This window comes from Amblyomma americanum, chromosome 5, assembly GCF_052857255.1.
Source record: "Amblyomma americanum isolate KBUSLIRL-KWMA chromosome 5, ASM5285725v1, whole genome shotgun sequence".
Taxonomy (NCBI): domain Eukaryota; kingdom Metazoa; phylum Arthropoda; class Arachnida; order Ixodida; family Ixodidae; genus Amblyomma; species Amblyomma americanum.
In genome coordinates, this window is record NC_135501.1 from 207,682,834 (window position 1) to 207,695,941 (window position 13,108).

The following is a 13,108-nucleotide window of genomic DNA, read 5'->3' on the forward strand; positions in this document are numbered from 1 at the left end:
GAATGAATAAATCGGTGTAGTTCATTTGATTGAATTCATTTGCGACTTCAAATACGTTCCCGAATTCATATTTCACTTGAGTTGATTTGGCATGAATGACCTTGAGCCGAATTCCGCGGAAGAGGGGGAGGAGGGGGTGGACTCCCTCAGCATAAGAACCCATTGGAATTGGCCGCCAGCAGTGCCCTACTGACTATAGCCGTTGCTGGTTTTCACATTCCGAGATGGCCAGCTCCCTCTCCCACTGCTCGAGCGTTGGATTTTCTATTTTGGGGATGTGTTCGTTCTCTTGGCATGTCCAGACCATGTGACATGGATTGGGATATTCGTCACAAAACTATGGCCGGATACAACTCAAGAAGGAAGCGGCAAATTCCCCTCAAAGGAGCTTCTCCTGCCAATCTCGTCGACCGATTTTCTACCCCGACCGATACCCTTAGACCTGCTAGCCTGAAATCCCAGCGGATGGCATATAAATGGGGAGTAACCATGGCTTAATCGGATTAACCGCGGCGTCATGAAAAAAGGTCGACGCCATTGGCTGGAGGGTCTCTTTTCAGAGGCATCTGCCACTTCTTTCTTGAGTTCCAGTAGCTGGAGTGATTTTGCGCAGTTTACTTGGGAGTCGAAAAGTGCTGACTTGTAACACGGCCGCTTTGCGCATGCGCGCTTAGCTGCATTAGTCGGAAACAAACCGCCAGTTCCTACTGCGCATGCGCAGTTCGTATTAGCGACTGGAGCAAGCGACAGATGGCGGCAGCTGTCAAGCACACGCCTGCCATTTCTCGGGCGCAGTTGCCGCCTCCTGGACCCGTACCGCGCCTGCGTGCCCGCATGCGTTTGTTTTCAGTTTTCGCGCTCTCCTTAGAGGGCGCCACATCTCGGGAAAAAAGTTGGATTGTCTGAATACTAACTGCTTCTTCCTTGGTGTCCTGTGTCTCTGTGGGTCTACTTAATCTGCAACGTTGTAGTATTTCCGCATCAGTGGTGAGACTTTCGCGGTCCTCTGCCGTCTCCTCCTATACGGGGTCCGGCAAGCAAGATCTCGGGCGGCAACGTGTGCGTCATTATTTCCGCAGATAGAGCTGTGGGCAGGTGCAGACCAAAAATTGCCTGATGCAGCCATTGTAGGTTCCTTGGAAAACAAATGAAGGAGAATGCCGTTTCCGCATCTCTCTCCTTCTTGCTTTTCGTTGACGGTTTTCGCGTTAACGTGCTCGCGAATGTGCGAGGTGCAAAACTACTCCGCCGTTCTAACCAACTGCGCGACTTAATTGCATCTAGAGCGCTCTCTGATTGTCGAGCAGCAGCGTTCGCGCTCGAACTGTATAATATATACGTCCCATATTTCGCCACCACGATTCGCCGAAATCACGGCGAAATCTCCTCACCGGGTCTCGGCAGAGATTAGCTTTTTTTTTTGTTACCTTTGCTGCCCAGACTAAAGTATGGCAGGTCAGTGCGTGGCGGAAATGAACAATTTTGAAACGCTGCTCACTGGTGTGTCTCAACTTATTGCGCTGCTTTTCGTCACGAACTGATCTGTGTTTGTAAGGAGATTTAATGTTGATAGAAACTTCGTGGTTTACTCCGTTCTCTTCTGGGTACACGACCAGCATACAAAAAGTATTGTGGGACTGTAAAAAGAATGGAAAACGAAGTGTCCCTGCCCGTGCCACTAAGTATAACGGGCTTACGACCAGCATACAGATACAGATGGCGCTACAAGGCTGATAGTGATAAAACATTATCACTGAATGTAGTGTCCCCAGTCCCTACACAGGCGGCCGCTACAGAGACCGATATTTTGGGGGTTTAAAAGCAGTTCGTTTTATTAGTATAAAGCAGTTAATTTTCAGAAGTAAAACAAGGTTTAAAGGATTGCTGGAAGGAGAGAAAGTAGTGTGGTTGGGGAGAGAAGGAAATTGGCATAATCGATTGGAAGCAGACACGCTAGGAGACACGGCTGCAGTGGCAGCTAGAGCCCCATTAAAGAGGAAGCTACTAATTACCTGCCATCTGTATGCACGGTCTATAATGGAGTTCAGACAGTGTCCATGAACGTGGTCTCGAAATTTGTGTACCTTCTCACGCAGCCTACAAAACTGCGTCACGTGACTGCGTCGCACATAATATATTACGTATTCACAATGCTGCTGTGTAAGATGTCACGGTGCAGTAACCTGTGGCGCAGTCTGAAAAGCCCTTCCTAAGTCTAACTCCTGTTTCCGAGGGCTATACGTTCATAATATTCTGTCGCGGTTCGAAGCCTTCTGAAATAATCGAGTTTGAACATATGCTACAAAGGGTACGCGGTTTTGGGGAATTTCAGTGGTGAAGTGGCTGTAGCTTTCTGTAGATGACCACTGAATTCCAGTTTGCGAATTATGCGTGTCCTGAGCTTGGTCTTAACGTTATAGAACAATGGCTACAAGAAGTTGATGTTTCCGTGCACTTAACTGCTTCTAGGCCCACGTTAATGGCCCCATTCGTCTGTGTAACAGGAAGCATTCCTCTAAGTCTTATTTAACGGTCACTGTAATTGCTTTCGGGGTACCGAAATTATGACCCTTGTATTAGGCACACTGTCCAGTACGATAACGGTGCTCTCAATACTTCGCGGGCTTCGACGCGAATGATAGTAGCTGTACGCTACTATCATTCTTAGTGACTGCGCCGTTAAATGATTCTTCCTCCTGCAAAACAAAGCGCTTAGCGCTTAATGGAGCTTTTTCGGTTTCTCGAGCAAATTACGGCCCCTGAGTTGCAACATACAACTTCGAGAGCTCTGTACACATCGTATAGCTCCAGAATTCCTGGGAAACGCGTGGCAGGCCTAATTCCCACTGAACTGTTAGCATAAAACAGCGGCAGACGCTGTCAGGTACACTTGTATGTGAGCTCCATCTCTCTCTCTCAATGCTTGTATTGTTCCCTACTGTAAGCGCTGGCTCGTGCGGCCTTGAGAGGAAAAGTGCGTTCGTGACCCGAATGCTGTGCGGTCTTGGCTCCTGAAGAAAAGAAAGATAAAAAGAGCCAGAGTAAATAGCGGGAAACTCGCACCTTTCCTGTTGCTTGTATCGCTTCCGCGTTGTAATTACTGTCAAATGAAGTGGTACACGGAGAACGACTTTCACTAACGAGCCTTTCTTTTCCCTTTTGCCTGTTTCAGTCAACCTCGCTGGCCATGGCAAAGTGGACATGTCCAACTTCGAGCTCCTCCGCGTGCTGGGAACCGGAGGTGAGTCGAGCACGCTGCGCGTGTCTGCCTTTTCCTATCCGCATGCAACGCCTACGTCGCACCGATCACGTAGGAGCGCGGACTTGAACGAGCGTAGCCTTAAGATTGCTGGCTGGCATTTTGCGACGAGAGAACTTGTCTACTTCTGTGCGAAGACAAGCTGTCTTGTCTAAACGTAGGTCAACACACTGCGACTTCCGCCCTCCCTCCCATGGTGTCCTCCGAGGACTTTCCTCCTCACTCGCCTGTAACATGGCGACGCATAGCGTGTTTTACGAAACCAACCCAGTTGACCAAGTCCATGATACGTTTCGCCTTACTTAGTACGGCTTGCACTCAGTTCAGATGTCGGAAAAAGAAAAACAATCCTCAAATATGCGTGTAGACATATAGTAGCGGAGTTACCTGCATGTGGTGGTTGACAAATAATCGATTTTAACGTGCTAGCGCTGCCGTGTAGCGGGCCATGCCATGATGCGTGGGGTGTATTGAAAGGCTCCGGACTGATTTCGACCACCTGCGGAGCTCCTTCGCGAGCACTGAATTCTCAGTATGCGCGGGCTTTTGTGCAATTCGTCTTCTTCGAAATACGGCGGCTTGCTATAGGGCCGGGATCGAAGCCCGGAATTCAGCCGAAAAAGAAGCGTACGTCACGGATCACGCAGGGTCGTTTGCGGAACCTAACCTTGTTGCGCAAGCTCACTGCATGTACGCTTTTCGTTCAGTACTGATTCGATTTTGTTCCAACGTCGAACGGAAAAATAGAAGAATCCGTATGTAGCATTGATAGCAGCAGCATTGGGCGTGTGTGGCTTGTATAAGTAAGCTATAGACTTTGACCAATTTTATCCGCAAGAGACGTTGTTCGTGCCGACTCACCACGATGAGTCACATGTTAGGATGAGAGCGGTAAATTTTTATTTGTCGGGGTGCTTGGGCGCTCCCCTTGCACGCATACCGAGATGAAACCTAACTCTGTGATTAGTGTAATGGTTGAATGATTGTTTTTTATTATTATTATCTTTCCCTCTCAGTACGGCCGGTCACGTTGGCAGATGGATGGAGGCCACCGCGACGTGTTTGGTTCGCTTTGGCTAGAAGTCATGTTTGGTTTCAGGAGCCGCTCGGTCAGCAACGTAGCGACGGGGAAATGGACTTTATTAAGCCTTCCGGCGCACTTCTGTACTCGACTGAACGGTGTCGAACGAACATTTACAGTTCTCTTTGACGTCATTCCCTAATCGCAATACAAAGGACGACGTGCCAAGCCGTCTACCCCTTTCCCCCGGGAAGAAATTATCTTGGATTTATTCCGCCTTTCGACACCATCTACCCAAATCAGCATTCGACACAAAAGACAGCTACCGCAAGCGTCGCAGTTTGAGCGATCGAGTGACGTCAGCTGACGTCCTAACCAGTACGAGCACGCAGCAAAATTCTTGACGTGTCACTGGGGTTCAGTGGCTAAGGCGTTCGGCTGCTGTACCCGGGGTCGCGGGTTCTAATCCCATCCGTGGCGACCGCATTTCGGAGGGAACGAAATGCAAGAGCGCCCGTGCACTGTGCGTTGTCACTGCACGCTGAAGAACTCTAAATGGTCGAAATGAATCCGGATCATTGCGGGGGTCCTCACGCAACCGTGTGAAAATTCATAGCCACACTTGTCATTCATACGTAATGTAGACTACTCCGGTCTAAGGGAGCTCCCAGCTTGTTTACTAAATGTACCAGGCGAATATAGTTTGGTTGCAGCCATATCGCCAGGAACAAACGCTGAAAAATTCACTAGGACGACGCTAAAAAGCAGTGCGCGTTCGTCAGTCGCGGAGCCATGTTGGCCAGCAGGTGGAACCGAGTTGAAGAGTTACGAAGCCGACGTAGCTGTATGGTTCCATTTTCTGAAGCGTTCTGGAACGGTCTTCACGTTTTGTAGTCCACTGTTCTTTACTTACTTACTTCGCTACCGTCACCCTTACAGCGCTTGAATGTCCTCAGTGCCTCGCTGTTTCTCCTCGTCTGGTTGCCTCAGTCTTCCTTCTTGGTCAGTGGGAGAGCAGCCTTGCACGGCCTGCCAATCAGCGTCCATCTTGTGCTGTCACTCGTTGGGCGTCATCTCCTTTGATGGGAAGCCGGCAGCGGCTGTAGTGACACTATACGTATCCAGTAGTACGTCACTGGCAAAGCAAGGTGTTTGGGAAGCGTACCTTGTGGTTCGTTATAATCGAATCAGCGTTAAAGCCGGGTTCCAAGGCTCTATACGTTCACGCTACTGTAGTGTAACTCGCAGGTTCTCTCGCGGTTTTCTGATCACGCTGTCAAGCGCGTTTCGAATTTGGCGCTGTCCAAAACCCCTCTGGTATTGTCACGTCACCTAGCGGGTTCTAGCTGAACGATTCAGGGTGGTTCGGAACACGAAAGAGTTGCGGAGCTCTGCGCAGCTCGGTGCCGGTGCCTTCGGCCACTAAGCTCCGGGAACTGGCCGCAGAGCATAATCTGGTTTAGATTCGAGGTTTCGTAAGTGTGAGGATCAAAGCGCTTTGTGCTTCTTAAGCACGTGGCGTGAGAATAAGCGTTGATCAAGAGAGATTGCGAATCGACATCTGTTGCAACACTTGCGTTCAACGCGCACGTTGCAAATGTGCTTTGTGCACTGCCGATGCTTAAAGCATTCTTCGAGGAAGGATCTACGTCATACAGAAAAAACATAAACAAAGAACGACTTTTAAATGTCGCCCAGTACTTCAGGTTCGGTTGGCATACGTAATCGAGGAGAGCCCAAAGCACTTTCAGGTAGAGGAGCGTTATTTTAAAACCGAATTATTCCTGGAAAGAAAGAAAAGGAACAATACGTAAAGTAGACAAGAGGGTAATGAACCCTTGTAAAGACGAGAAGGAAAAACTCAGCTACGCGGTTCTGGCTTCTTTATCTCGACAAAGAAGCGAAAACCAACCCAGACTCTCCTCGTTTCCAGCGCTCGCTGACCTCGTTTCTGAAAGCAAGAAGAGCGTGACTGATGCCGGTCCAATTATTTGCCGAGAGGCACGCCTCTATTCTTCGTTTAATTCCTTTTTCCCCCGGGATTGGGACGGTGGTGGGGCGGCTGACAGCGATGCCTTCTCGCGCTTTCAGGCCTCGGTAAGAGAGTGCTCGATAAGGAACAAACTCGCGTAATGCAGACAGCTGTTTCTCCGTCACCGCGGAGAAAGCCGGACGATGTTACGCTCTCTTGCTTCCTTTTTTTTTGTTTATGTCTCACCCCGCGGCACTTTTCCACGCGCACCGCTTGCCCTACTTTAGCCCGTTCGCTCCAGCGTCGGGTGCGCGTGCCTCGCGCGTGGCGAGAAGCCGAGCCGATGACAATAATGCGAGTGCGGGGCCATCTGTTTGTTGCAGGACGAGCTAGCATTGCGCGAAACTCGGGTTCCGCGTTTTGAACTATAGTTCAACCTGTGTTCGCGAGATGAGGATACTGGCTGCAAGTTCGAAGAATTCCGCTGCTCGGTGTGTCGTCTGCGACGTCACCGGCCGTACAGCTGGCCGACTTGGGCGTGCCTTTAAAAGATCAGCATGCGCGGGAACCTCGGTGAAGCCCCAAGTGACTATGAGTAATGCAGGCTTTGCTGGGGTCGCAGATTGTTGGTCCTCGCGAACTGAGCCCGGAGCGGCAATTTGTCGGGATACAGTCTAGCGCATGGCGGTTCGCCCGTATGCCGAGGTTAATTAGACGCCGCCCACGATATTTGCGCGCGCACCTGTCGCCAGGGGTTCTGAGGGCGCAGCGGTGACCTAAGCGCATCCGTTGTGGCGTCACCAGCAAAGCTGTTCGTTTATTGGGCGCGGTTCTGGGTTCACTGTGTGAGAGGCTAGCGATGAGTGAGACTGGTCTCTGTCGAGGTGCTCTGCCCAACACCCTCTAAATACTTTCTTCAGGCCTCTCCAGGCCCTCCTTTCCACACGCGCTACGTCACGCCAAGTGTCCGGTCAGGCTGCTCACCAAGCGCGGCTCCGCTCCGCTCGGTTGTCTCCCTCGATGTGCTCGCGCTTGCCCGGGCAAGCACAGACACGAACGCAGTCTTGCAGTGAGCGTCTAGCTGCTGCTTGAGTCTTTCAGCCTGGCGTTGGGTGCATTTCCGTTCGCTCCTCGCACGGCTGTGTCTGTTTCGTGTGGCCGTTTCTTGTGTGGCGTGCGTACCTGTGCTAGCGCACGAATGGGAAACTGATTGCCTGCCGTGTAGCGAGTGCAACTTCGTGAAACATGGGCCGGTGCTGTGTTCCCGGGTGCCGCGGGAACTACCAGAATGGTCCCAAAGTACGTGTTTATTGCTTCCCAAGAGACGAAGTACGAAGAAAAGCCTGGTTGCGAGCCATTCCACGGAAGGATTTCACACCTACAGAGCATTCGAGGGTAAGACTCTGAAATATTGCTTAATAGGCGCTGGTAATTATCTTAGTTGTGAGCTGTCGCTCCCGGAAAGGCATGCTGTCTTTGTAGGCAATGATATCACTTCTTACACTTATGTATGAATTGTCCAGGAAGCATTTAGTTCTGTGGATGTGCATAAGGCTTGTGTAAAAGCTGTGTAAATATGTAAAAGCTGTTCACTATTCAGACTCTTTTTACTTAGTGTTTTAGGCAATGGAGAGTCATGGCGAATGGCCTTGCTTCATTTTCTCGTGCAGGTGTGTGAACTGCACTTCCACGCAGGCGACTTCATTACGACGTTGTCACACCAAGATGAACTGACAGGGAAAATAATAGAGGTGAAGCGTGACAGGCTACAGTTGAAGATTGATGCTGCGCCTTCTGTTTTTCCAAACTGCCCAAAATACTTGTCCTCAACGCCTGGACGGAGTGAATCGCCAGAGACGAAAAAAGCAAGAAGGGAAAACGCTGCTTTGCAGGAGGCTATGAGGAAGTCACTTCAGTCTAATGAGCTTGAACAGAAAAGAAACAAAGTTTCATCTTACGAGGAGTTCAAATCTAAGTTGCCTGGAATCTGCAACACGAAATTCTGGACCGTTTCTGTCGATGAGCAGTGCGTTAGGTTCCTTCTCATCGAGAATGATCCTTCACCTAATGTGAAATGCGCCTTGGTAGTTCTCCCTGATCTGTCACTTTCTGTTTTCTTGAATGGAGTGAAGCTTCTGTCGCTTCCTTCAGGCAGGATTCTGCCAGCTCAAGTATGCGACACCTCCAGCCTGTCCTTGCTGCTAGAAGAACTCGAGATAGGCTTGCATAATATACCTGAGGTGACGAAAGAGTCGAAACATACTAAAGTATTGCAGTTTGTCGGTTCACTGCTTGCAGACCTCATTGAGGACAGTGATACGACGAAAGAACAGTCTTCTTTGCTGAAATTTCTGGTTGAGCAGATAGAGCTTCTCCTCGCGAAACAGCATGTGTATAGCGCAGAGCTGCTGGTATTCGCCAGTATTTTGAATTCAATTTCTCCTCACGCATATCACTTCACAAGAGCTGCATCAAGAATCATTCTGCCCCATCCTTCCACACTGCGCCGTGTTTGCTCAAATTACAAAGCTGACCCTCTTGTGGAGCAAAATCAACCGCACTGTCTCTCCTACATCCGAGAACGAGTCAAATCAATGAAAGACCACGAGAAGACAGTGACCCTGATGATCGATGAGATCCACATAAAACCATACTTCGACTACAAAGGGGGCACAATAGTAGGATCGTCGGTTCATTCAACGGAACCAGCAACAACAGCCCATGTGTTCATGGTACAATCACTCCTTTCTGCAAACAAGGACGTCATTCACATATTACCTGTGAGCAAACTGAGCGCAGAAATTTTGCACGAGCATGCTAAGAACATAATCATTAATGTTGAGAAAATGGGGCTCAAAATTATCGCTGTGATAACGGACAACAATGCTCTGAACCGCAAGATGATGTCGTTATTTGCTACAAGTCCTCAGGTGAGCATTGTCTATCCCCATCCAGCCGATAACGCTCGCCCTCTTTTCTACGTGGTCGATCCTGTGCATCTCTTGAAGTGCATTAGGAACAATTGGATTAACCAGAAAAACCCTGGAACATGCCTCTATTTCCCTGAAATGGACTTGAGTGGAGCAATGCCCGAAGGGCCTCCTCGTATGAAAGCTGCTTCTTTCGCAGCTGTGCGGCAGCTTTATTCTTCAGAGAAGACGTCGCTTGTGAAGGCTGCTTACAGACTGAACGCAAAAGCCGTGAATCCAACCTCAATGGAGCGGCAAAATGTAAAGCTCGCTCTCGACGTCATTAATCAGTTTGTTTCAAATGCCCTCAGGACACATGGTTCCGCGTTCAAGATTCCTCAAGCTGAGTCGACTGCTCTTTTCATTGACGTTATCCTCACATGGTGGCAAATAGTCAATGTTAAGACCCCTTGCAAAGGCCAGAGGCTAAGGGACAGCATGCAAGACCCTGTAAGGTCTGTTGATGACACACAGTTAGCTTTCCTGAGCGGCGTTGTGGACTGGTTGGACGCTTGGGCAAGAATAAACATCACCAGTGGCTCGCTGACGAAAGAGACTCACAGTGCTTTGCGACTGACATGCTATTCTCTGGTAGAACTCTCGCGCTACTGCTTAGAAGAACTTCACTTCAAGTACGTACTGCTGGGCAAATTTCAGACGGATGCGCTAGAAGACCGGTTCGGCCGTTACCGCCAGCTGGCAGGATCACAGTACCACATTTCCGTGCGTCAGCTCTACGAATGTGAGAAGAAGCTTCGTCTTCAAAAACTTTTGACATTTCCACGCGAGGAAACAGAGTTTGAAGACGTAAGTGAGGATCTTGTCCCATGCAACTTTTCTGTGGCTGTCAGCGACGACGATATTACACACGCCCACTCTGACATGGATGCTATTGTCTACATTGCAGGATACGCTGCTCATGCTGCTTTAAAGAAGCTTTCATGTTCTGCTTGCTTCAGCACATTGGTGATTGAAAATCGAGAGATCGAAGCGGAAAATACTGCCATGATAGCTAACCTGTCGAGAGGAGGGCTGAAGTTTCCCCAGCCATGCACAGTTCACATGGTACTGATGACTAAACTAGTTGCAGAGAAGTTGTCTTTTGGAGCAACCGCGGAAGATTTTCTCTCCTGTAGAAATCAACGTGGTGTCGTGATTTCACAGACGATTTCCCTCCTGGACGAACACGACATTGAGACATGTGAAAATGGCCACACTGCACAAACTCTCCTGCGCTTGGTAGTACGCGTTGCAACCAACGTTGTTCTAAACAACTTTTGCAAACTAAGAAATGATGCCATACAAGACAATGCGCAGCAGAAGGCCGCAGCCCGGAAAGCAGCAACGCTTAAGAAGAAGTAAGTTTTATTCCCAAGCAATAAAAATGCTTTGCGCACACTTCATTGCTGGTGTCTCGTCGTTTTTTATTGTAAGGGTCAGATTAGCTGTACAAATACTCAACAGCGCAGCATTATTGTGAGTGTCATTATTGCTGTGTGTGAAAGCTTTAAGCAAAACACAATACAGAATAAAACTAACACAATGCGCAGTAGACGGTGTTTTTTTTTTTCAATGTTCACGAACTTCTACTTTAACAACTAGATATACGCATGTGCGGTCTGTGCGGATGGATTTTACCGCACGGCAGACATCATGTACGTGATAGAACCTAATAATTAGATGATTAATTGAAATTAACTAATCAATTTTTTATTATAATGACCAATAATGCGAAATTGGCGGCCGTATGCTAAATTGTTTATTATAAAAAACTGTATTAGCAGCTCGAACTTTCTTGACAATAAGGTGTTCTGCAATAAAAAAAATATATAAAGCAGATAAAATGATAGCCTAAGGCGCGCACAAACTAGCGAATTTCTTTTCTGCAGCAACGACAAAAATGAAAATGAAGGAATCACTTATAAGGCAGCTACGTACGGCAGTACCCAAATAGTGCAGACGGGCGCGGCGCGCTGAAATCGCGGAGCGCGGGGCCTGCACGGTCCCTTGGCGTGACGTCACGCGGCCGGTGGAGAGGCCTTAGCATTGAGAGGGTGTTGCTCTGCCCCGTTTCCGAGATGGGAGCAAAGACGTGTCGAGGAGTGGCCGGGCGGAGTCTTTCGGGCATTTAACTCTGTAGCCCTTTCGGTGCTTGTCTGGGCAACGGCAAAACCCACTGAAACATGAAAGCAGCTGGGTACCGTGGGCTCATACTCGTAAATTTGTAACGCCTTTAGCGCCTCTGCCTCCTCCTTCATTTTATTTTAAACTTTTTCTCCGTGTTGACACCATAGCATTAGAGAATATTTCTGACCATTATATAATCCCCACATGCTTCCTCTACCAGCGCCATCTGGAAGCCAGCGTCGCGTGATCGTCCCCCTCCTCTATAAATATGAGTTCTTCGGCCGAAACTTTTTTCTCGCCGAATCCAAGATTCGCTCTTCGGGGAAGACGCGAGAGATACGGGCTCGCGGGCAGGTCTCTGATTGTCGGCCACTATATGAGGACAGCGATAAGCCAGCCGCGCCCCGCGCAACTACCGAGCTACTCGGGAAGCGAAGCGTATAATGGAGATATTGAACCGACCGTCTCATCCTCGCTTCGCAATAAAGAACGAGGAAGGCACGCTTTGGACGGGAGTGCATAGTTTGGGCGCGAAGGTGGCGGAGGAAAACGGCCAACGAAAGGACTTGGTTCGCGCATGTCTTTTTTTATTATTTGTTCTCTTATCTCCTTCGGTGCGTGTCCATTGTGTCGTCCGGCCGGAAAAGAAGAAAAAAGAATTGTGGGAAGGAGGAGAAAGAAAACCTCGCGCCGAGCGGTCTCTTTTGCGGTTGTGTCGGCGAAAGGGGCCACCTCTCCGTCCGGGGGTAAAGTGTGTCGCGTCCTCCGTCGGTGCTGACGGCGGGCCTCGCACACTCCCCTTGGCAAGTGTGCCAGTGGGTGAATGTCAGGCGCGGCGTGGCCGCGAGGTGAGGCAATCGCAGCGGCGGCCTTCGGCGCACGCGTGTGCGACGGAGGAAGGCCCGTAGTCGTTCCTGCCGTTGTTGCTGCCGCTTCCTGGGTCACTTTCCATTGCTCCTCGATCGTCCCTTTCCTTTTTATTCTTTCCGTTTTCTCGGTTGGCGCGGCGAGGAGTCATTAGGCGCAAGGTACTTCCCGAGGCGCGTGGACGTCCTCCTGAAAGGACGCTCGCCGCTCCCGCACACACACTGACGCTGGGAAAATGAAGAGCGAAGCCGAGGATGGCGGAAAATCACTTCGTCGTTGAGGTCCGTCGGTTGTTTGAAGACACCCGTAGGGCGTCTCCCGTGCGGTGCTGAAAGCAGGAAGGTTTTTCGCTGGGGTTTCGTAACAGGTTGGAGTGGCGTGCAGCAGTCCAGCTGCTTGGAGGCCGCTAGAAAGGGACCGCGGTTTTTCATGTTGACGGAACTCCGTGCGCGCTAAGCATGCACGCCGATATGCTGACCCCAGCCCAATGGTGGCCAGGTCACCCGATGAAGAGTAAATTTGCCCGGGGCGCAGTAACCTTGGAGGACCCCCAGAGCATCCTTTGGCTAATGTGTGGTTCCTGGTCCTCTCGGCTTCGGAAACCCGTGCACTAACCGAAATTCGCGGACTCGTCATAACTCCTTCCTCCCTCTGGGAGTTTACATTTGGATCAGATGAGAAGGTAGGATAGCTGTCATTGCTTAGAGTTCGATGCTAGTTCGGGTTCTCGTTAGCAATGCATTTTGCGTACGTGTGCGGATGTTTATTTAAATGCCTCCCCTTTGTAAACGGGGTAATGAAAGTCGTCGCTTCGCCAGTCAGCTAAAATCCTAACATTGTCACCTTGTTCCCCTGTTTCCGTGTGTGTGTTTCCATGTCTGGCTGGTTATCCT

At 49.7% G+C, this 13,108-nt stretch overlaps 1 protein-coding gene across 3 annotated transcripts in view; it reads left to right on the forward strand.

Moving 5' to 3' along the window:
- The window catches only part of LOC144133536 (ribosomal protein S6 kinase alpha-5-like), a 258,998-nt gene that overhangs the window by 215,332 nt on the left and 30,558 nt on the right, over window positions 1-13,108 (forward strand). For all 3 annotated transcript variants that reach the window (XM_077666700.1, XM_077666702.1, XM_077666701.1), the window contains exon 2: window positions 3,173-3,241. In XM_077666700.1, the coding sequence (XP_077522826.1) occupies window positions 3,173-3,241 (69 nt within the window). The remainder of the gene's footprint in view (window positions 1-3,172; window positions 3,242-13,108) is intronic.